This window comes from Trachemys scripta, chromosome 6, assembly GCF_013100865.1.
Source record: "Trachemys scripta elegans isolate TJP31775 chromosome 6, CAS_Tse_1.0, whole genome shotgun sequence".
NCBI lineage: Eukaryota > Metazoa > Chordata > Testudines > Emydidae > Trachemys > Trachemys scripta.
The window spans coordinates 98,976,444-99,002,080 of record NC_048303.1 but is presented as its reverse complement, the minus strand read 5'-3'; the positions used below and the strand labels follow the sequence as shown (position 1 = coordinate 99,002,080).

Below are 25,637 nucleotides of genomic sequence, written 5' to 3'. Positions count from 1 at the left end.
AAAAGTCTGCTTACTTGTTCCCCCTCAAACAACAGGCAGTAAGCTAATCACTCACATACTCCACTTAATTTTACTCTCAAAGCAACTTTTATTACACTCAGTGCACCAGCAATAAGCAGCAAGTTCTTTAATGTGATGACTTTCAACATGGGCGTGGGACTCACCCCTCCGGCCTTCAGCAACTTTCTTCTGAATTCTTCAGTTGGGTTGTTGAATGTGAGCTTTTCGCAGCGGAGGTGGTTTACAGGTGGGTGGCCTTCAAGGTGCAGGAATAAGTCATAGTCAAAGCGGACTTTCTTCGGTTCTTCCTGAGGGTTGAAAATAACCAAATAGAAAAGTCTACCACCACAAATAATTAGCTTAAAAACAAGTGCTACATATAAGAGTTAAGTAAAGAAGGTGTCAATTAAAATGAATGTTACGACATTTGTTACGACATTAAAACTAGTGGCATAAAGCTTGTAGCAACAGTTCATTTTTAATGTAAGATCCTCTGTAGTAATCTGGGGCTGATTCTTCTTCATAAGCAGTAAAAAAAAAAAAAAAAAAAAAAGTTAACAGGAATAAAACTGACAACCTAGCATACTCCTGTGTATGGTCTCTGCTCATTTTGTTCCTTGTCACTACTGATGTGACCTCATCACCCAGGATCCAGACTAATCAACTAGATTTCCAAAAATTCCACCACAAAATAAATAAAATAATCTTGCTATTGCTAGTGTAGTAAGGAATGACACTTTCAGGTAGTAATTACATATAGCTTTTTTCCATGTTCCCTGTACCAATATAGGGAGTAAAATGGGGGTAAGTCACACATGACATGGAAGGGATCAACAATGCTTTATCACTTGGAAAGCTCCTCTACCAAAAAAGTTACTAATATCAATGACTAGACTCCAATTTTTAATACCAGGACAAGGAATCAATTAAGCATGTTGTAGGCTTACAACTATCCTTGTATATTTCTCTCTTAGAAGCCCCAAATGGGGCAACTACTCCACAAGAGCAAGTCTTAAGAGAAGACAACAATGGACATCACTCAACTCGCTATGCCTGTCAGTTGTACAACACAAATTGCCAAAAAATGGACACGTAAGACAGAGTACTAATAAGAGAAAAATAAGCTGTCAGATTTATAAGAGAGTCCTTAGCTCTCCCAAGTATAACAGTTTCAGCATACATCCAGCATGTCTTTTTGATCATAAGCTACTCAGAGGGAGTGCTGTATTTGGGTCTCGTTCGGTGGCAAGCACACTACGGGTGCTTACATGATATCAAAAAAGCATTTACTTTTGACTCCTCAGGATTCCAAGGATGTGGACAGCAGGAAGCTTGAAAATCATAATTACAGTAAAAAAAATTCAAAACAAAGATTTTAAACTAAGTCAGGTTAAGTCCTCAAAGCTGCTTTATCTCTGAACTTGAAGCAGTGACCCAGGAAAAGGAACTGGGATAAGCAGCCTGCAGTAGCTTGTTTCTGAAGACAGACAGAGGAGAGCAGTCCCCTTTAGATGAACCAGTAGCTTGATTGACTATATTGAAATGTACCACGGATGAAGACATAGAGAGGCTAATACATGGTTTCTTGGGAAAAATTAAGTAAATTATTCCTCAAACTATTTGGGCAGAGCCATACCATTCCCCTGGCCATTCAGGTTTGCTATATAAGCCCAAGTTGAAGAAGTGAACAAACTGGAGTCTTCAAAGAATTTTGCTGAACATTTGATTACCAGAGCCTGTCACTTCAAAGCAGAAATTTACTGTAAGAAGCATCCATAAAAGCCACAGCCATTATTTAATGGCAGCCCTGACAGGAGGGCAGAACACACTGAAACTCACTTTAACTCCCCTAGTTGGCTCATATACCCTTTTTAAAAATGAAAGTGCATTTTTCAATGTAGTGAAACCTTGGATCTAAAAGCATGTTTTAAGAGACTACCGTACATTTCTCAATTGCTGTAAACTGCACCCTCATTGCAGCTGAATATGCCATATGCTTCTCTGCATTCCTGCGATTCCTTAAAGCTTTGAAAAATTTTCTGTCAGAGGGAAGAGCATATTGGATTTTCTACCAATTCCTTTAGTCTCAGGAACAGGAATACTGTAATTCTTTGAGTCCAAAGTCCACAGCAGATGGCTTCCTGCACCCCTTTCTTGTCTACATAAACCTTGGACACCTTCGGAATCAGAAATGGAAAAGTTGTCTACCTTGAATAAGTGATGATCATCTGTCTCCTCTTCCTCCTCCAATCTATCCCCTCATTCTCTGTACTGGAATCCCTGTAAAGCAGCTTGGGGGAGGAAGAGTAGCTGAGCCAGGAGAAGGTAATATTTTGGCTGAAGAGACCTTCACGAATTAGAGTTGGCCCTATTTTTGTGTCTTTTCCCCTTTGTGTGCTATTGACCACAGGAAGGGTTTTGATGCTGCATCTGTGAGAAGAACTGGCTGACCCACAGTCCAATTGCTGCTTCTTGATTTCCATGGCACCAAAACAGGGGTGAGGGACGTTTGCAAATTCCCAATTCCAAATGTTGCTTGAGAATGAGGTGAGCTGTAATCATTGGAGCCTTGTCCTTGATTTCAGTACATGCCACAATTCCTGCTGGAGAGCTCCTGTGACTTGAAGGCCTCCATATTCAGCAAAGGCAGCCAAAAGTCTGGGTGGAAAACAAAAAAAGAAATGTCGGGCGGGAAGCCTCTGTAGAGATGCTTCAATGAATCACTGTCTTCTGACTTTGAGTCCCCGGTTTTGGGCTGAATTCTGAATGGATGGGGCTTAAAGACCCAGAAAATGGACTGCTTTTCTATAATCAAGTCAGATATCCTGGAATGAACCAAGCTACTCCCTAAAGGAGACAAATGCACCAAAAATGCACCAAAAAGCCAGTTAATCACTAAATCAATTCTATTTCTTTCTCCACTATCAGGTGAGGCAGAGTAAAACACTCCACAGATTGATACAGGGAACATTGCAAATCTTATCATTCAACATCTACGATTCAAAACAAACAACCTAAAAGGTACCTGAGCAAATCCTAAAATAGGATGAGCAGAAAAAAATCATGTACTGTATCTTGGCAGAACTTTCCATAGAAAAGAATGGAACATTGTAGTGCCTACTTAAAAGCATTTTGAAACTTGTGCACTTATCTAAACCACCTTTTAAGTGAGCGGATTTCAATGAATACTTTGGCTACGCAAGGATTTTTTTAGTGCACTAGTCTTATTTAAAATTCTAAAAACAGAGATGTAACCAAAATATATAAATGCGTGTTTCTATTTCAAGCCAGTATGTCAAACTACATTTTGGTGAATTCAGTATTATAAGATAAGTTGCTAATACTGTTTGTGTGTTTCATTTACAACAGCAGCTCCACCAAACCACATTGAACGGTCATATGTATGCAACTTGAAATACTGTGATACTTTACACTAAAGTACTTTATACTAAATTCAAGAAGCTATGGAACTTTGATTATTCCCCTCCATCTCCGCCCCCCCAAATCCAATTCTTTTTTATCTGAAAAGTTATTAGCTATAGAGTCCCTTTCATGTATTTAATTAAAATCTCAATGTTAACTACCTTAAGTACCTGCAGAAAACAAAGTATCTATCGGAAATTATACTGAATACTAAGCCACAATACTGAAATCTTTGTGGAATGGCAAAAACTCTATTTTTAACTGTGCCCCCTGGTAATGTTGAATTCAAAAGTATCATTACTCACATTACACTAATTTTTTTTCCCCAGAGAGGATACGGTATAAAAAGATTTCCTTTGAAAGATCAAAAAGTAAACTAATGACACAAATTGGCAATATTAATTAGAATAATGGGACCTATGTAAAAACAGCATCAAAATCAGCTTCTTTTTTTAAACTCAAGTACCATTTTAAAAACTTCCTAAAATCCCAGTCAATTTCTGACAAAGTCTAGTAATCCTTCTCAGTTTTTCTCAGGTAATCCTAATTTCATAGAACAATCTGCACAAATCACTGTGCAAACCAATTCTGTCATTCAAACTAGCCATAATTTTTAGAGTTTGTAGTAATTTTTTATGATGGCATTTAACAAGTTTTTTGTGATTTGTGAATTAAAATGCAAACTCTATCAAATAACTTGCATATTAATTTTTTTGCAGGAAGTTAAATAGTTTCAGACTGCATACCTTGTTTTTGAAGTAAACCTCAATTGGCAAAATGAAACCAGCATACCCAGATTCTTCAACTTTGTAAGGTGGATCTTTACACACTGAAACAATAAAAAAGAAGATCTGTTAAATAACAAGGGTCATTAGTAGTTTAAAGAAGATGGCAAGATTAGAATGAGCATTTCATTAGACATGTAGGTACAGAGTTGGTCACAGTTTTGTCTTTTACTTCCCTCTGCTGAGTTCAGGGTGCATGCGAATTTATTGATTTTTTGTATTTAAACCAGATTTTTTTATTTTGTAATGTAAATTATAAATCATTTTTCTTTTTAAAAATAACCTATTTAATATTAAAACTGAATTCAATATAAAATATGTTAAGGCCTAAACATGTCACCTCTTAAAACATTTACCAGTAACTAAAAATAAATATGTTGAATCCATGAGCCTCTTATCAAAAACTTTGAGTTAAAGTCTGCTTTTCTATATAAAGAAAGAGTTAGGAAAAAAACAACAAAGTTTTGAGATCAAATTTAATAAATATGGCACAATAGGCCAGGTACTGTGTTAAGTGCTTGATCCAATGGAGGACCCAAAGGCTGTACTTCTGGGTGTAAGAGACTGGCAAAGTAATCAAAGGCATCGGGATCCAGCCTCAGATTTCAGGAGACACCATCATGCATCTGACCAGGATCATCCACTGAGCCCATCTGGGTGGTCTCAGACTCCTATTTTATAGCTTTTCCCTACATGAGCTCTGATTGTCTCAGTTCTCAAATTATGAATATGACTCCACCCACCATGAAAAATTATTCTCCAGCTCATGGAAAAACATTGAAGTTTATGTATCCAAGTGTATGTAATTCATTTAAGATTGTTTTGTTTAATAAAAATATATGTTAGATACTGTTTATGTTTAATTAAATTCCAGTTACCATCCTAATACAGTTTGACACAAATCATGAGCAAAATATTAATTCTCTAGTACATAAGCAGTATATCATTCACCATTTTCTAAAACATTTAGATGTACAGTTAATAAATATCTAAATATATTGAGCTCTATAATTGCTTTAAAATAGCTATGGTATATCGATGAATGAGAATGCACCTTTCTTTAAAAAATAGCTGAAGTACAAATGGAAAACTGATTAAAACAGTTTATTTAAACCATTAATTAAATTGCCTTGATTTAAATCAATCCACCATGGTGGAGTTTGTGAAACATCCTTTCAAAGACAGTAAAGCAACTCTGTAATTTGTGTATTACTGTATCCCAATTAAACCAAAATCTGCCACATGCTGAAAAGCCACGATATTCTGGCATATAGTAGGCTTTGGTAGTCTCAAGAATGGGGAATTATGTTACGGTATTAGAGCAGTACATACAAATGGTACACCTTAGGATGTGGACTTCTATAATAGGATAAGATTTACAATATCAATATACCTAGATAACATTTTCCCCTATATTGTCGATGTAGTACATGCACTTTTAGTTGTGTGTAACTCCAGCAACTTTAAACATGAGCCTTGGGACTAAAACTCTTAACTCAAGCCAAAACTCTAGCCCTGACCTTTTCAAAAAGTTCAGGAGATTCAGAACCCAGGCCTCTTCTTCCTCCAGTTTAGCTATGCTAAAGCATTGCAGAGTAAATGACATGATACAAGATCACACTAAGCTGAGAGCGCTAGGGAAACCTTAACTCTTGAGAGGTGTTAAGCCAGTTCCTTAATATTATATCAGTGTTTGTACAAGCTAATTTCCTGTGTGCTATCATCTCAGTGACACGATAGGAGATTGCCAGATCCTCTGCGGATGACTGGTGGAACTGATGTGAACACATACTTCTCTGGACCATCTGGTCTTGTTATATCAGTGTTAGCTGACAGATTGAACCTGTGTATAGTAATTCCCCAGATAAATTAGTATCTGCTGCACTATAAGAGCTCATTTGGTATTGCTAGGAGGTTGCATTGTAAAATGTATGTTATATGAAGTGAGTGACCTTATATACCAGGGTGGCCAAACTTACTGACCCTCCAAGCCTTATATGACAATCTTCAGAAGTTTGAGAGCCAGAGCATTCCTGCCAGGGCTCGGGGCTTCAGCTTCAGCCACAGGGCAAAAGCCCTGAGAACCTCCTCCTGGCTGTGCATAAGCCCCTACTCCACTACAAGGCAGAGGTGCCGAGCTCCTCCCATCCAGTCTGGTAGGTGGAAAATGAGGGGGAGGGGCTCTTCTGCAAGCCATACTTTAATGGTCAAAGAGCCACACGTGGGCTCGTGAGCCACTGTTTGGCCATCCCTGTTATATACATTAAACGGAAACATTGTTACCACAGATGCTGTACGTACTACTAATAAAAACCCAACAACAGCGCACAGTGCACTTTACAGACAGATCAGAGAAACAAGTTGCCTGTCCCAAATTAATTACAATCTATAGAGACAAGGTAAAACCATATATTTAAGGTGCAGGCAAGTATTCAGGTGCTACAGAACCTACCACAACTCTCCAGCTTCCACAGTGAGTGTGGCTGCTACTACACACTAAAGTGAGTATAGTCTGTGTGTTCCCCCGCTGTGGCCAGGCAAGCTCTGCTGCTCACTGCAGAGTACCGAGGGGGGTAGGGCCATAGCTCCTCCTTCTGGCCCTCCCCTTTGGGATGGCTATAGCGCTGTTAGTCCTGTGCAGCCCTTGGACCAGACTCGGTGCAGAAGCGAGAAAGATTCCATACACGACCACTTCCCTGCATACCAGTGCAGCAGCCTGTCACCATGTAGTTTACATCTCATAAACCAAGGATGCAGGAAAGGGAGGCAGGAAAAGCAGCATGAACACACCCTAATGTTTCGTATATGCTATGTTCATTACACGCTTCCCCCCCCCCAATCCAATCATTATTTAAAATGTCTTTCAAATTTTCTTGGCAGGAAAGAGGAGGAATTACAGTTCATTAAAGTCTCTTGAAAGAAGTGGATTTTAAGAAGGGGTTTGAAGGAGAGGGCTAAGTAAGATAGAGCAAAACAAAGAGGGGAGTTTCAGACATAGGGATCTTTTTAAGCTTTAAACTCAGCCATTTATCTGAAAAACAGCCAACGCCAGTATTCCAGATTTCACATAGTATTAACAGCATACAAGTGTTCTCTTTTAAAGCCAAGAACTTTTACACGCTGAAGAAGCTTTTGAAAACTAAGACTATTATGTTTAAATTAAGGGCATTCACTTGTTAAAATAAAACATACTGACACCTCCTGAATGCAGGTTACATGAGCTCTACTCCTCCTCCCTGACCCTGGAAAGTCAGGCTAGGAGACAGGTTTTACCATAGGCACGGAAACTAGGGGAGTGGGGGATGCTGCAGCACCCCCAGACTCCAGGTTGCCAGCCCCGTGCACCCATGGTCCCAGCTGCTGGCTACTAGAGTACTACAAGTAAAACCCAGTGGCACTGGAACATTTTTAGTAGTGGGGGTGCTGAAAGCCTCAGCTGTGGGGGGAGGGAAATCAGGGGGCTGGCTTTCAGCACCCCCACTATTAAATATGTTCCAGCGCCACTGGGTTTTACTTGAGTACTCTAATGAGCTTTGACCATGCAGTGGTGGAAACAGGAGACAAAGCCATTTACAAAAAGAGAGAGAGGTTAAGCAGTAAGATTTACCCAAACAGAAATTATGCAATATAGAAACATTTCATGTATGAGAAGAATAGATTGGCTGGTACTGAAGTCTCAGGCTCCCATTAAGTGAAATGCACTGAGGTTTCATTTCTCATATATGCCATGTCAGCTCCTTGTTGTGCATCTAAGTGGTCCAGAAAACACCTTCAGTATAAATATTTTCCTTTTTCTTCCCCCGAGATATTTATTTTCTTAGATTTACAAAGCAATTAGCAGTGCTGAAAGGGAAGATACTTACTTTACTGTAACTGGAGGTCTTCAAGATGTTTTGTCCCTATCTGTATTCCAATGTGGGTGTGCATGTGCTCCACACACCTGAGACTGGAATAATCTTGCAAGCTGTGTCCATTGGTCCATGCCTGCATCCCTGCTCTCCTCGAGCTTTGAGCCAAGGATATAAAGGAGGAACAGACCAATCAGCTCTTTGGTTCCCCCTCTACTGCAAATCTAGCCAAGATATGAAGCAAGGGAGAAGGACAGCAGGTAGTGGAATATAGATAGGGACCACACATCTCAACAAACTCCAGTTACAATAAGCTAAGTAACTTCCCATTCTTTTTCGATTGCTGGTCCCTATGCATAGGTTCTGGAAATAAGGGTGCTGCCACACCCCTGGCTTGAAGTGGTTTCCATCATATGTAGTGTTTACAGTTTGGTTCAATGGCTCTCAGCACCCCCACTATAAAAATTGTTCCAGCACCCCTGTCCCTATTCCACTGACAAGCAGCACTCAGAGGGGAGGGTGTTGCAAGGGTGCAGATGGCATAGCTATTTGTTGAACTACTGCCCCAAAGGATGCGTCAGTGGAGGAGTCCTGGACCAAGGCTATTGTCTCGAAAATGTGTGGATGGAATTGCATGTAGCTGCTCTGCAACTGTCAAGAAAGGATACCTAATGCCAGTGAGGCCATTTGTGTCCTTATCCCATATGAGGAAGGAAGCTGTGTAAATTGATAGAGTAAGATACAGCCAGATATCCACTGAGAGACACTCTGAGATGGGCAGCTTGACTTCAGACTCATTCTACTATGGCAACAAACAATCTAGATGACTGTCTGATCAGTTTTGTTCTTTATAGGTAAAATGCCAATGCTCATCGCACATTGAAGGAATGAAATCTCATCTCCTCACTAGAGTCATGGGGCTTTGGGGAAAAAAAAATACAGGTAAGTGAACGGACTGGTTTATGTGAAATTCCACAGCTATTTTAGGAATGAATTTTGGGTGTAGTTGTAGAGACACTTTGTCCTTATGAAATATTGCGTATGGTAGATCAGCCATTAGGGCCCCAAGTTCTGGCTGAAGTGATGGCAATGAGGAAGGCAATGTTCAATGACAGGAGAGAGTTCCAGAAGATTTACATGCATTCTAGTCTCTTGGAATATTGAAGGGCCCTGCACCAAGTGATCGTCTATGTGGGCTCCCCAGACTAGCAGGGAGGCATCCATAATTACTGCCTTGTCGAGCGTGGGAGGTGGAACAGCCACATAGACTAATCCAAGATCTTTCCACCAAATTAGTGAGGCCCCCATTCCGGTGGGAACTGTCACTGTTCATGCTCAGACATGCCAAACCCATGAAAAAACAAATGCTTGTTTTTGGCTTAATTGGCTTGTGAGTTGCTTGTTGGCTAGTAGCTTGCTGCAATTTGTTACTTCTTTATTTTTTTATCAGCTCCTGGCAAGCAGGGGCAAAGGGGGACAAGGAGAGGGAGAGAGTAAGGAGTGCACAGCGGGTTCACCAAAGTCCCAGATTGCACGCCTGGGGGATCTAGTCACAGAGCGTTGGGGTTCTGAGGGATTGGCTTGTTTTGAAATGGAATTAGCTTGATTTTTGACTTATTGTGAAAGTTGGGGTGCTTATTTACCGTGTGAAAGTTGGCAACAGTGTTCATGCTGTGCTCACTTGGTACATATGAGTTAGTGTATCAAGTTGCTTATGGCATGAAATCTGTCGATTAGGTGATAAGCCCTCACCCTGACTGAGTCTAGAGTAGCTCCTATAATTTCAATAGACTTTTTCATGTTCACACAGACTTCTAGGGATGATAAAAGATGAAGCAGGGATATGGTTAATGCAAGGGCTTCTAAGCGTGGCCTGCCAACGAGAAGCTGATTGCCTAAATATGTGAAGAAAGTGGAGTTGCTCCGTGTGAAATTTCCTGCTGCTACTAGAAACTCTTTGGTGAAGACCAGAGTACAATTACTAGACCAAATGGAAGCACCCTGTATTGATAGTAGCCACGGACCACCATAAACCTGAGGAATTTTCAATGGGCAGGGCGAATGTCCATGTGAAAATACACATCTTTCATATCGAGAGCTGTGAACTTTCTTTTCCGGGGATAGTATTAAATGCCAGTGTAACAATATGGTATTTTAATTTGTGAATAAAAACAAGTCATCACAGGCCAAAAATGGGTCTCCACCCTTCCTTCTTTTGGGGAACTAGGAAATATTTCAAATAGAACCCTTTTCCCTTGATGCTGAATAGGCAGCCACTCTATCACTTCCCAGTGGAGGAGAGATTCTACCTGGAGGAGATTCTACCTGGAGGAGAATCTCCTTGTGAGAATGGCCCCTGAATGGTAACTGGGAAGAGGTTTTTGGAGGACATAGGGAGAGAAACTCAATGGTATAGCCAGAATGGATGATATCCAGCATGCACTTGTCTGTTATTTCTCTTCAGTTGTGGAAAAAGATTGCTAGATGGCCACCAAAGGATAGAGGCTGGGGTGTAAATAGCATCAACAGTATTTTGCAACTCCCAAGTATCCCGTCCAAAGTGCTTCTTTCCCAGAGGACGAGATTGGGTTGACGTGGAAGATTTAGGGTATCTTGACTTTTGCACCCTCTGTCTTTTGTGAAGCGGATCACAGGATTGCTGCTGATAAAATGGTTGATGCATAGGCCTTGGTTTGTAGGCATGTTTGTGGTATTTCCTCTTAGGGGCTCCTGGTGTATATGTCATCAGAGAGCAGAGTCTTTTAGTGAGAGCAAAGATTCAGTGTTTTCATTGAAAAGGTTGGTCTTGTCAAAGAGCAAGTCCCTCCACAGTGTTCTGGACCTCCCTGGGAAACTCCTAAAGAATGTGCCCATGATTCCCAATGCATGACAATGGCCACTGAGCTGAAGGTAGTGTGCAATGACCTCAGATTGCAGTGAAGTTCTGGCCACCAGCTTGCCTTCATCAATAAGAGCCTGAAATTAAGCCCTGTCCTGCTGAGGTAATTTATCCTTAAAAATCTAGGAATTTTAAATAATTTAGATAAAACTAACAAATTGTGAAATATTTACAGGTTTGAAGATGAGAAGGCTGAAGAGAAAGGAGAATCTCCAGACCCTGGAGGGTCTAACTCAGGCCATGCAGTGATAAACAGGAACTGAAGAGGGGGTTGGCCAGCCCACCCCTTTTACATGTTTGGTGCGGAGCATGAGGAGAACAGGCTCACAGGAGCAGATCAACAGACACTGTTTTCAAGAGTTCTCCAGGATCAGGCACATGGATTGCATGCATCCCTATAATAGAATACACAGAGGGGCCAGTGCTTGAAGAATAGTAACTTGTCAACGTTTCATGTTACAGCTCTGAAAACAAAATCTGCTACACTTACAGGTTTCACTGAAACTTAGGGTGATGGGTTTACAAACACACATTCCATCATAGGATGCTATTTCTGTCTTTCTCCAACCTGGAAGATTGACCTTAAAGTCAAGCAGAATTATACTGGGGGGGGGAGAGGGCTGGAGAGAGTGCGAGCTGTGGAACAAAGGAACAGAGCAAGAAAAGTTGCATGACTCTACACGTACAGGGACTGTAGCATTGCTAGCGAGCTCCTAGAAAGCCACCCTATTTCCCTCCCTGCTCTTGTGGAAGCCATTAATATAGCTGCTGGCAGGAGCAGCTCCTGTGTTTCAGGCTCAGGCAGCAGTCTGCAGGCACAAGCTTCTCATTTCGTTTTTCAGAGGTTCCCACAGTACTCAGTTCTGCTGCAAGTGCACATGCAGTTTAGCCTGATCAATGCGCAAACCTTACCTAGAACATTCTGGAGAGTGGGAGAATGGGAATGTGGAATTATCAGGGAATGGCAGGAACTTGGAAAGCCACAAAAAACAAGAATGACCAAAAAAAGAAAAAAAAGGAAAGAAAAGCTCCAAAGGAAAACAAATAGACATAATATGATAGGCAAGAACAGTTAGCAAATATAGCCCAAAATAGCAAACACAGTGGGAAGTTTGTGGAGGTCTGGCATGAGTGGAAATGGGACAGGGGGAAAACTACTGTATTGTGGCATAATTAAATTTAAAAAAAAACCCACACACAATTTCTGCAGGGTATTAGAACAGTGCAGTTATTTAAAAAAAAATCAGGAAAGAGTTTCTATGACCAAATTAACACTGCTAAACAGCACATCATCTCATTTATTTTCAGACATATATTTAAAGAACAGAGATTAACATATCCAGGTATATTATAAGCTATCCAGTTAACAAAAAAACAAGGAAAACTTTGCATGTGCAATATATGAAGTAGGCCCAATCAAAATAGGACCCTGTTGTGCTATGGGCTGTACAAAGAACTAGTGGGAGTCCATAAAACTAAAGAATTTATAATCTAGATTTGAGAAGTTTGGGAAACTTGATCTAAGGATTATACATTTAAAAAAAAAAAAAAAAAAAAAAAAAAACACCAAGGGGGAAAAGTAAGGAGGAAAGAAGAGAGGCTGGAGTGCTAGATAGAAGATCCCGGTGGAAAGGCAGCAGTTAGAAGAAATCAGATTACCACCTTATCCTGTTTTGAGAAGTGTGCATCTGGACACATATGCAGTGCCTCTATACTGAATTAAATAGTTTATAACTTAAAATTTTCCATTACATATATTCAATATGAAATATTCAAAAATCACCCTGAGCTTTATTCAATCAAGTGCAATCAAATGCAAAGTTTTTCAAGCATAAAGCACACACTCCTAGTTGAGGACTATTTACATGTTCTTGTTGTAACCCAATCCGAATAACAAGTGCCTACAATCTCATTTAGAATATAAGAAGAAAACAACTTGTACAATTTATCCATAAACCAGAAAAGGAATTAAGGGCTTTTCCTCAAATTTAATGCACACAAGTTCACCTATGAGCACGTAACAGGCATAGAATTTCAGCCCCAAAGAGGAATTCTTTACTGTGGTGTAATTAATTATGCAAAATACAGTGATCACCATTAAAAAGTCAACATCCACCCTAAGAGTGATATCTGAAATATTTCATTCTTCTCTATACTTACCATAGGAAATCACTCCAGTATCTCAGTTACTACGATATTGCAAATGTGAGTTAACATTGATTTTTTTAAATTGTGACTGTCTTATTATATGAAAGCACAACTCAAAGCATGATAACTCCAGTGAATTTTGGAAGAGTTTAAAAAAAAAATCAGAATTTTTGTGTTGACTCTGCTGGAGAAGCTGGTCCTGAACAGCTTCTCTATCTGCACCTATCAGCACCATAGTTTACTATTAGTAAATGTTCTTGTAATGCTCTTCAAAGTGAAAGAAAATATAGCTCCTGCCAATGAATGCCACATTTTTCCAGTAAATTGCAGTAAGAAAATTATAGTCAACTTGTAAATGAACAAACACCAGCTGGCACTTCTACAGCACTTTCCATTTGTAGAAATCTAAGAACTTTAACAAAAGTAAGTGTCATAATACTCATTTTATAGATGAGGAAGCTGAGGAACAAAGAGGCTTAGAATGGGATTTTGAAGCCCATTTTCAATAGGACTTGAGTGCCTAAGTCCCTTAAGTGCCTTTGAAAACCAATATAAATGACTTTCCCAAGATCACACAGCAAGCCAGGATTGCAAGCCCTAAAAAAATGGGTTCTGGCCCTCTACCACTGGGTCCTGATCCTCAGGACCAATGGGCCTCCTATTGCTTATATAAATGTGTTAGGTTTTACTTCTTGGATTTTTCTCCTTCTTTCCTCCAAAACCTGAAAGCTGCTGGACTTCTACTTGTGTTTATTCACATTCTTATACACTGCATAGGACATTAACCTAAACCTGAGAAATTGACTGGAATCAACTAAGAACCTATAGCTTAATGTAGTCTGTTAGCAGTGACTGTTAAAAAGTCATGAAGTATAAAGACTGATAATGGAGCCTTTGGAGACAGAGATAAATGAAATAAAAATAAAGCAGTTTTGAGTTAGCACAGCATGTAGCTACCACTTATAACCATTAATTTTCTATTCTAACATGAGATTAATTTTACTTCAGTCATTTCACACTTCTGATATACACACACTATGTACATTCTGAATACTAGAAAATGTACCGTTGAACCAGGGCTAAAAAAAGCACCAGTGTTCTTATGAATAAACATCCCTCTATTATGAATACACGAAAGATACAAAATAAGTTTCAGAGTAAGTATTAATAATAATTAGTGCTCCAAAATAATGTTGAATGTGTTTAGTATCAAGCATAGTGTCTATTACTGTTGACTTTACTCCACTGCAGACATAGACAGAATTGTTTCAGGACTGTAGTGCCCTATTGTCCTGAGAGTTCACAGAAGCAGCCCAACACCCATTAAGAGATACACATGTCCTCAACAAGTATCTCAAAAGATCTGTGTAACGAGAGACTCCAGTTTATACTCTTGGAGAGTCAAAGAGCTAATCAAAAAGTTTCTTTCCTCACTGGTGTCCAACAACATTCCACTTGTGAACAGTATTGTTTTCCTTACTCCCCTTATCATTTTAAATTTCATAGCAAAGTCTTGAGTAGCTTGGTCTTCACTAGGGTAACAAGACTCATATTACACAGGAAAATTTCAAGTTAGGAGAGAACATTTAAAAAAAACACCAAAGAAGAGTATTTTACAGCTACATGAACACAACTGATTTGAGAAAAATAATAATAACTGCAATAGACGATGCTGAAAAGAAAGGCAGTGGTTCTCTTGGAAAAGGTGGTAAAAAAATGGCTAATTCTAGGAATGCACACAACACGCACTCACTCTCCCTCATGATGGCTCAGTATACTTTACAAGCTTCATGGATGTGAGCTTGGGAGGGGTGCATCACTCACAAATGGTGAAGTCTTGTGAGTTACGGAAGTCATCCCAGAAAAATGCTAACAAAACCTGGATAAGCCATGCCATCATGTATTTGATGACTCCTACATATTCTGAAGAAAAAAAAAAGGTTTTAGAATTGTTTTAGCCAAACACTTCTTATACGGACACAGATCTTCCTAGCACTTCATGTAATCAAGGTGCTTTGGTTACTGATTAACCCTTCTCCATTCGCTATCTGCATTAAAGGAAACTCCACCAGCAAGAACTGGGATTCACTCCCAAGGGAAGGTTAGCAGTATAAAGGTGTCCCATCCCACCCCTTTGCCATGAGAACCCAGCTCTGAGCTTCAAATGGTGCTCCATTGCAGCTCCTTGGCCATGCTACTCTGTAGCCGACCCTGCTACTTTGGCTTTGGGCCCCTTGGTGAAGTAGATATTTTCTACAGCTTGTATTGCTATATTCTGACCCAGGTGTACCTTCTGCCATTGAAGAAAACTTTATAAATTCCCCATGCTCTACCAACCCTTTCCCCATAGGTACTATGCTTCCTCAAATGGAAATTTATTTACATGGTGCTTTTAAACAACCCAAAGAGAATTCACTCATGCCAAAGCATTCTTTCATACAAAAATACTATGACAATATCATCACAGCTCTGGTTAGAGTGTTTATTAGTTAAATGTTGTTACAAGACCCACAGAGGAAGCAATAAACAATTACTCACTACATTTAAAACCAAACTTATAATTTCAAACGAAAAATGGTGTTAATGATTTTGCACAGTTCAGCATACAGGAGTCAGGAAATGCCAATTTAAAACTCATACATTTTTAAAGCTTAGTTCTGTTTTCTTGTGTATACAGATTGCAATCAATCTTGAATTAGGCAATCATACCTATTTTCTCATCTACAATGGCAATTTTCCTACATCCTTAGTATCACATCTAGTAACTTGTAACATTGTCATTGTTTTATACATAAACAAATGTTCAATATATCTTTATTGATTTGGACATTTTATATAGCAAATTTTCTGTAAGCTAGTTATGGGTTTTAATGATTGTCAGCACCCATGTGTTATACATTTTCTTTTAAATAAGCAATACAGCTTCTGTTACAGACAATTCAGAAGATAAGGAGGGAAACCACAAAGTAAACATAGCTGTGAACTCAGATGGCCTATAAACACCAATTTTAATAGAGCTAATTTTCAGAATTGCTCTACATGTCATACACACCAATATCTATGTTTGTAAGTACAGTTTACTGCGTATTTTCAATGTACTTCCACAGACTTTCTGGCATGCCCAAATAATTACTCAGTACTACAAGATGGGTATCTAAAGGTTGTAGGGAAATTGTGTAATATTGTATGTATTTTAATGCATATGTATAAAGGGGAAAAGTTAAAATTGCAAGGACAACCTTAACTCTGGCATTTCCCTCCTTCCAGAACTTAAACCCTGCAATCCTAGTTAGGCTATACCTCTACTAAAGAATAGTTCTCGTATGTTAGCTATCCTGCTGTAAAAATATAGTGGAGAAAAGGCATTGTAGTTTTCAACCACGAGGTAAACTATGCAAGGCTGACCACAGGTGGCCATTTATTGTACGGACCCCACCTAGCTACTTCACAGTAAAAACTACAAGTGTCTTGACTCCACTTAAGATATTACAGGGAAATAACTATCATGTTTTTAGTTATCTCACTGGTAAAACACACCTTTGTGTCAGTGAACATAAAGCCCCAAGTGTGTTTTTGGTCCTCTCCCTGCCTTAATTGACGATATCTTCCCTCTCCAATTTCCAAAGACCAAGTGTTTTTGGCACAATACTGATAGATCCCCATGGAAACAAGGTTTGGAATCCTGTAAGGATCACAGCATTTGGAAACTTCACATGCAGAAAACATGCCATATGAAAAGAATGGAAAGCTCTCACCCGAAAAGGTAATAGCTGTATCACAAGTAGTTTGGAAGCCCACAGATTGTATAATAAACCAGTTAGTTGGCTGGCAATTTTTTTATTCTGAGCTTTCCTAAAACTACGGTATTGTGTTTATGAACTTCAGCTTGTGTTATAGGAACCATTAACATGGGAAAAGGAACAAACATACTTAATTTCTGGGTATCAGCACATCTTCACACTTACTCAGAGCTGGCAGAGTAACCATGAAGATATGTCATGTCTGGTGTTGCTACATAGTAGTTAGGTATTTTCCCCTCTGCATTTTGTTTTTAATTGAGGTTTTCATGTTCATTATTATTTTATTATAAATTCTGTTCCTGAAGTAAAAATCAAACATTTAAAAAATATATGTATTCCATTTACATCAAAGAGGGCCAACCCAACAAAGCCAGATCTTGGTGCTCTTATTTAGAAGTTTAATTATTATTTAGCTATTCTGTTTTACATTATTCATGATTTACACAAATCTTCATTTTTATCTGAATCACCAACTATACTGCATATTTTTTTCTGCATGATAAGTTACTGAACATTGCATGACTATTTGTTATTTCTTATCTTTCCAAATTTGGTACGAAGGACTGAGGGTGCCAAATGAATATCATTACACTGGTCTCTATTTTTGACTTTATTATATACTGTGAAAAGGTTAAACCAAGAACAAGTGTCTTTCTTGCTATTTGAGTTACCCCTGTATTCAATGCAACGTAATGCTTGTGTCACATTTCAGTCTCCGACTCTGTGCCCATGTTTCAAATTTATCCATCACACCTTCCATTAATTCTTTAGGCAATTTCATTTGATTAAGAGTAAGTAGGGCTGTCAAGCGATTACAAAAATTAATCATGATTAATCGCACTGTTAAACAATAATAGAATACCATTTATTTAAATATTTAGGATATTTTCTACATCCTAAAACATATTGATTTCAATTACAACACAGAATACAAAGTGTACAGTGCTCGCTTTATATTTATTTTTGATTACAAGTATTTGCACTGTAAAAAAACAAAAGAAATACTGTTTTTCAATTCACCTAATACAAGTACAGTAGTGCAATCTCTTTCTCATGAAAGTTGAACTTACAAATGTAGAATTATGTACAAAAAAATTACATTCAAAAATAAAACAATATAAAACTTTAGAGCCTACAAGTCCACTCAGTCCTACTTCTTGTTCAGCCAATTGCTCAGACAAACAAATATGCTAAACATTCATCTGCTCCTTCATGCTTCATATGTTCCTTCATGCTTCATTATCTGAGTCAGATGCCACCAGCAGAAGGTTGATTTTCTTTTTCGGTGGTTCGGGTTCTGTAGTTTCTGCATCAGAGTGTTGCTCTTTTAAGATTTCTAAAAGCATGCTCCATAGCCTGTCCCTCTCAGATTTTGGAAGGCATTTCAGATTCTTAAACCTTGGGTCGAGTACTGTAGCATCTTTAGAAATCTCACATTGGTACCTTCTTTGTGTTTTGTCAAATCTGCAGTGAAAGGGTTCTTAAAATGATCAACATGTGCTGGGTCATGATCCGGAGACTGCTATAATGTGAAATGTATGGCAGAATGTGGGTAAAACAGAGCAGGAGACAGAATTCTCCCCCAAGGAGTTCAGTCACAAATTGAATTAACGCATTATTTTTTAATGATCATCATCAACATGGAAGCATGTTTTCTGGAATGGTGGCCGAAGCATGAATGAGCATATGAACCTTTAGCTTATCTGGCACGTAAATACCTTGCAATGCCGGCTACAAAATTGCCATGCGAACGCCTGTTCTCACTTTCTGGTGACATTGTAAATAAGAAGAGGGCAGCCATTATCTCCTGTAAATGTAAACAAACTTGTTTGTCTTAGAGATTGTGGAACAAGAAGTAGGACTGATTGGACTTGTAGGTTCTAAAGTTTTATATTGTTTTGTTTTTGAGTGCAGTTATGTACCAAAAACAATCTACATTTGTAAGCTGTACTTTCACAACAAAGATTGCACTACAGTACTTGTATGAGGTGAATTGCAAAATACTATTTATTTTGTTTATCATTTTTACAGTGCAAATATTTGTAATCAACATTAATATATACTGTGACAGACCCAGACCAGTGGGGTACAGGAGTCTGGTAGAGGGCAAATATACTGGTCACTGGATGAGTAGTTTTCTGTTCCCTGAATGACCAGAGCAGGGGCTGCACTAGAGTAATCAGGAACCTGCTAGAACCAGTTAAGGCAGGCAAGCTAATTAGGACACCTGGAGCCAATTAAGAAGAAGCTGCTAGAATCAATTAAGGCAGGCTAATCAGGGCATCTGGGTTTTAAAAGGAGTGTGAGGAGCTGGGAGCAAGAGGCGCAAGGAGCTGAGAGTGAGAGGGTGTGCTGCTGGAGGACAGAGGAGCACAAGCATTATCAGATACCAGGAGGAAGGTCCTGTGGTGACAATAAGGAAGGTGTTTGGAGGAGGCCATGAGGAAGTAGCCCAGGGAGTTGTAGCTGTCATGCAGCTGTTACAGGAGGCACAGGGCCCTGGGCTGGAACCCGGAGTAGAGGGCGGGACCGGGTTCCCCCCAAACCTCCCAATTGACCTGGACGGCGGGTTCTTCCAGACAGAAAGGTCTCTGGGCTGTTTTCCAACCCACATGGTAAATCTCCGAGGCAGGAAAATCCGCCAATAAGCGCAGGACCCACCAAGATAGAGGAGGAACTTTGTCACAATACTTTGATTTCAATTACAACACAGAATATATATGAAAATATAGAAAAACATCCAAAATATGTAATACTTTCAATTGATATTCTATTGTTTAACAGTGTGATTAAAACTGACTAATCGCGATTAATTTTTTTAATCATGATTAATTTTTTTGAGTTAATCGCGAGTTAACTGAGATTAATCGACAGCCCTAAACATTTGTAAACACTTTTCTTTTAATTCTACTGAGCATAGGCTGTACTTTTGAAGTTATATCAGAAATTTTCCATTTCACAGCAGTCTTCCAACGTCTCAGAACCAATTGCCCTGCTGTGGGAAAGGTCACAGAGAAGAAAAAAAATCTGCTTACTGAAGTCCTGAGTGCTGGTTAGATATGTCCACTCCAAATCCAGGACTGTGCAACAAAAATGGAGAAAACCCCTCGCCACGGGTCCAATCCACCTCCTAACCAAGTCAATGCAAGGTTTTCCACTGACATTAATGGTAGTCACATCAGGCCCCATGTCAGTATTCCAGCCTGGGACAACTGCCAGAAAAGTTTACTAGCCCTGACCCAAAAGCTACTATTTGCCCACTCTTCACCATAATGACTGATAATGCTAAAACCAACTGCTATTTTATACATCCATACAAAAATAAAATGCAATAGCCCCAGATGAAAGAGCAAGTAGAGTTTTGCAAAGCTCTAGTACATGCTGGACCTAATCATAGTTTTCTTCTACTGACAGAAGGAAGAAGCAAAGACCTTTCTATGAATCAGAATGTAATAAGCTGCCTAAATCCTCAGAAATGGAGATGCCAGAGTGTTGGGCAGATCTCCAAGGAAGTGGCACAAAATTAAAATGCCAGTTGACATGAACTCAGAGCTCATGATTTGAATGATGAAATTAACAAGCCCATGAGAGGAAACATTAGAAAAGCTGTATAAAGGAGCTGTCCTGTCTTGATAGTACACTGGCAACCAACCCCATTACATTACTTATCTATCCTATGGCTATTTTGCCCTTAAAGGCACAGTACCAATTGGACACATTTATTATCCTTTGACACCTGCACATAGGAGTCAGTATAAGCAAATCTAGACCAATAGGAAATAGCTTCTTGCAGATGGATTGTAAGTAAAATTAAATTGTTTCTTTCCTTATAATAAAAGGCACACACTTTTGTAGATTTTTCCAGTTGTTTAACTGAAAATCGTATGGACGGAAGTAGAGTAGCTCTGGAAAAAACAAATGCCATACCAAATTTTGCAGTCAATTTGGCAATAGGAGGATGGGGGTGAAGAAAAGAAGAATTAATTAATTTTTCTAGCGTATTCTATACTTTCCCAGCTGATCATGAATGGCATTGGTATTCAAGAACACTATCCTAAGCTTTGTAGACAATTTAAAATCAACATTGATATGAATATCATACGTGCATAAGACAATGAGAGTGCAGCTAATGCTGAGACAATTGTTTACACAGGGTGTACACAGGGATTCTAGGCCCGATTGTTCCTCACCCAGCATTACTTGCATGAGTAAGGGAGCAGTATAAAGTTGTATAACTACAAATATCCTGAATTACAGATTTGAAATCTCTGATCAAGTCTATTCTCCTCCCTTGGTGTTCACACCTCAACTGCTAGCAGAGCACTTCACCCTCCCTGATTAAACTAACCTCGTTATCTCCATACTGATTTATACCTGCCTCTGGAGATTTCCATTACTTGCATCTGAAGAAGTGAGGTTCTTACCCACGAAAGCTTATGCTCCCAATACTTCTGTTAGTCTTAAAGGTGCCACAGGACCCTCTGTTGCTTTTTACAGATTCAGACTAACACGGCTACCCCTCTGATATTGTCAGGTATAGAACTATTTCATCTTAGTAAATCATACTGTTGAAGCACAAGGAATAACAGCTGTAGCTCGCTCTGAATTGTGTTGGGTCCACAGGTCTGAAAGGATTAAAAAAACAAACAAACAACAACTTATTGTCACTAAGTCAGCCAATATGACTGGATGCACAACAACAGATGTTATGAAGGTGCCAGAATCACTTTTCATAGTAAAATCTTATTTTAAGCAGTTCTCACTTTGCTCTCCCTCTTTATTCCTGGGGGAATTCTGCACCACTGCACAATGCAGAATTTTGCAGAAATTAACGTGCATGCAGAATTTCTTTTCCCCCACAGAAATGGGCTGCAGTACTGCTATCTGCCACTAGTAGCCGCTGGATCTGGAAGAGCCCAGCTCGCACATAGAAGACACTGTTGGGGGCAGCAGGAGGGAACTAGCGGGTTCCTGGCAGCTACCATTCCCAGCATGCCCTTCGGGAAGGAGAGGGCATTATACAGGAAACTCTGTACAAGCCTAGGACTGAGCATCAGGCTGTTTCTCCCTCTGGATTCCTAGGTGCAGGCAGAGAGGGGGCAGGTGTCTGGGCAAAGGGGGCCCCACAGCTAGGCTCTAGCGGGGGAGGGGGTGTGGGTATCTGGGCCAGGAGGGAGAGTAGTGGAACACCCAGGGGGATACACATTTCAAAGAACCTCAGTTATTCACAAGGTTACCCTCTCTTCTTCTTCAAGTTATGTCCCTGTGGGTGCTCCACTTTAGGTGACTTCAGAGTAGTGCCCTCCAGTGGAAGGGAGGGGCTTCGGAGTTGATGTCATGGCAGAGGATAATACAGTGAGTCCAAATAATGCATCAGATGCTGCATGCTGCTCTAATGCTTAGTGCTGCGTAAATGTATGGGCAAAGGCCCAGGTTGCAGCTCTACATATGTCCGTAATGGGAAAAGTGTTCAGAAAAGCTATCAAAGTCGACATTGCCCTGGTGGAATGTGTACGAATCCCCATAGGGGTTGCAGGTTCTGTTGCCGGTAACACAGTTTAATGCATTCTGAAATCCATTTGGAGAGCCTCTGTTTGGATATGGCATCTCCTTTTGATGGTTCCATGACTGAAACGAATAATTTCAGGGACCTGCGGAATGACCTTGTTCTATCTATGTAAAAAGCCACGACCCTGCAAACATTGAGGGTGTGTGAATTCTCATCTGTTCTTATGTGGTTTAGGATAGAACGCTGGTAAGTAGAGGGGTTGGTTGAGGTGGAATGAGAGGCGACCTTAGGTAAAAACTTGGGATGCGGTCTGAGAGTGATTTTATCTTTGGCAAATAGTGGGTAGGGTGGATCACCATGGGGGATCCTAGTTCCCCCACTTGTCTTGCAGATGTAATGGCGACTAGAAAGGCCACCTTCATTGACCGGTGGAGAAGTGAGCCAGTGGCTAATGGTTCGAATGGGTGTCTGGTGATGCCCCGGAGAATTAAACTGAGGTCGCATGGCAGAGAGAGAGTGCGGATTTTGGGGTAAATGTTGTTGAGGCCCTTCAGAAAATGTTTGGTGGTAGGGTGTGCAAAAATTGATACACCATCTATCTTATGGTGGAAAGCTGCTATGGCTGACAGATGTACCCTGATTGAGCTAATAGAGAGGTCTGATCTCTTAAATTTGAGCACGTAATCCAGAATCAAAAGGTAAGAGTGCAGATACTGATGTGGTCTCCTTCGTGTGACACCAGGAATCAAAACATCTCCATTTGTGCAGGTATGTGTGGTGGATAGTCGCTCTGAGGCTATTTAATAAAATGTTCTGTACTTCTTTGGAGGATGCCATTTCAGGTCCTTGGAGCCATAGAGCAACCACGCTTTGGAGGCAGAGCGTCTCCAAGTTCGGGTGCAGAGTTCTTCCTGAGTCCTGGGACAGGAGACTAGGTAGGAGAGTGCGAGGTCTGCACAATGACATTCTGAAAATGTAGGGGAGCCATGTTTGACGAGGCCATGTGTGGGCTCTCAGTATTACTGTGGCCTTGTCTGCTTTGATCTTTTGAAACACTCATCCCATTAGGGGAAGTGGGGGGAAGAAGGCATATAGGAAGGGAGCATCCCATTTGATAAGAAAGACATCTCCCAAGGAGCGAAGGCCCATTCCGGCCCTGGAGCAAAAACAGTGGGCATTTGGTGTTGTGCTCCATTGCAAAGAGGTCCACTGTGGGGAATCCCCATTGTTTGAATACGTTGTAGAGAACCCTGCTGTCACGTTCCCATTTGTAGTCCTGAGAAAAGTTCCTTCTGAGTGCATCTGCTGTAGTGTTTTAATATCCGGGCAGGTATGCTGCTACAATGTGAATGTTGTGCTGGATGGGCCAGTGCCAAAGTCGCACAGCCTTTGCACACAGGGAGTGTCAGCATGCACCCCCTTGTCTGTTTATGTAGAACATGTATGCCAAATTGTCCGTGAGAATTTGTATGGTCATGTTTCTGATCATAGGTAGGAAGGTGGTGCATGCATTGCAAACGGCTCTTAGTTCTAGCAGATTTATGTGAAGCCCGGCTACTGTGGGAACCAACGGTCCTGAGCAGAGTGAGAGTTCAGATGTGCTCCTCAACCTATGAGGATCTCATCCATTGCAATAGTCAATGTAGGAGGGATTTGGGTGGAAGACACTCCTAGGCATACTGGTGTGGTTGCATTCACCAGGATAGTGAGCCTTTTACTTTGCTTGGCATTGTGAGGCATTTGTTTATACCCTGCCTTTGTGGGGAATAAGTTGTGCGGAGCCAAGCATGTAGGGTTCACATATGTAATCTTGCGTGTTGGACAATGCAGGTTGAGGCGGCCATGTGGCCCAGTAATTGCAGGCAAATCTTGCCTGTTACCTGGGGATTGTTCAGTGATGTGGCAATCAGATTCGTTAGAGTTAGAAGATGTTGCCTTGGTAAAGATGCTGTTGCCTCAAGTGTATTGAGGTAAGCCCTGATGAATTCCAGTTCCTGTACTGATGTGAGGGTCAATTTGTGTGTGTTTATTTGGAGACCTAATTGCGTAAAGAGATCTATTGTTTGTTGGGTAGCCTCTATTGCCACTGCTCAATTTGCTGCTTTCAATAAGCAGTCATCCAGATACAGAAATATCATAATTCCTCTCTTGCGGAGGTGTGCAGTGACTCCCGCGAGTACCTTTGAGAAGACTCGGGGAGCAGTGGACAGACCGAAGGGCAGGACTTGTATTGGAAGCGATCTGGTCTGAGAGCGAATCAGAGAAACTTCCGATGTGATAGGTGAATTATTATGTGGAAGTATGCTTCCTAGAGGTCAAGGACCGAGAGCCAGTCTCCTCTTTCTAACGCTGGGTTAATGGCGGCCAGTGTCACCATCTTGAAGTGTTGGTTTCTGACAAATGTGTTGAATTGTCGGAGATCGAGAATGGGCCTCCATCCTCCTGTTTTTTCTGTGTGAGGAAGTAGTTTGACTAAAAATCCATCCCTCTGTATTTTGTGGGTTCCAATTCTACTGCTCCTAGCTGGATGAGGTGGATTACCTCCTGAAGCAGTATCCCTGAAGAGGGAGGGGGAGAGAGGGTGGGTAGGGGGGCTTGGAAGTAAAAGGGATGGAGTATCCAACTTCAATTATCTCCAGCACCCATCTGTCTGTAGTGATGGATTGCCAGACTGGGTAATAGGGAGTTAAACAGTCTCCGAATGGTCGGGAGATGGAGTTCTCAGTGTCGAAAGTTGTGGGGGGGTCTCGGGCCTCAACCAACATCTCATATTTGCTGCCTGGCAGATGGTTGATGAGATGTGGTAGATTAATTTGACGGTTGTCATCTCCTTGGGGGCCATTATTTCCGGGCTTGTGGCTTGTATTGCCTGTGTGTCTGTGCATATGGTGTGGACCAGAATCTCTGTGGGGTGCAATACCTTCCTTGTCTCCTCTTTGTCCTAGGAGTATAGATACCCAGGGACTTCAGAGTCATCCTCGAGTCCTTGAGGGCTTGCAGAGACTTGTCCATTCTGGCTGCGAAGAGTTAGGGCCCTTCAAAACAGCAGGTTCTCAACTGTTTCTTGCATTTCTCATTATGATGATCACAGTGGCTGTAGATCATGCTGTTGTATCTGCAGAGTCTAGAGCAACCTGCAGTGTCACCCTGGAAATCAGTTGGCCCTCAGAAATGAGTGCACCAAATTGTTCTTTTTTCTCCTCAAGAAGAAATTCAATAAAATCT

General features: G+C 40.5%; 1 protein-coding gene across 4 annotated transcripts in view; it reads right to left on the bottom strand.

Annotated features, from left to right (window-relative positions):
• The window catches only part of MLLT3 (MLLT3 super elongation complex subunit), a 217,077-nt gene that overhangs the window by 86,253 nt on the left and 105,187 nt on the right, over positions 1-25,637 (bottom strand). For all 4 annotated transcript variants that reach the window (XM_034774454.1, XM_034774452.1, XM_034774453.1 and 1 more), the window contains exons 3-4: positions 4,170-4,252; positions 165-308 (exon numbers count right to left, since the gene is read on the bottom strand). In XM_034774454.1, coding sequence (XP_034630345.1) covers positions 165-308; positions 4,170-4,252 — 227 coding nt within the window. The remainder of the gene's footprint in view (positions 1-164; positions 309-4,169; positions 4,253-25,637) is intronic.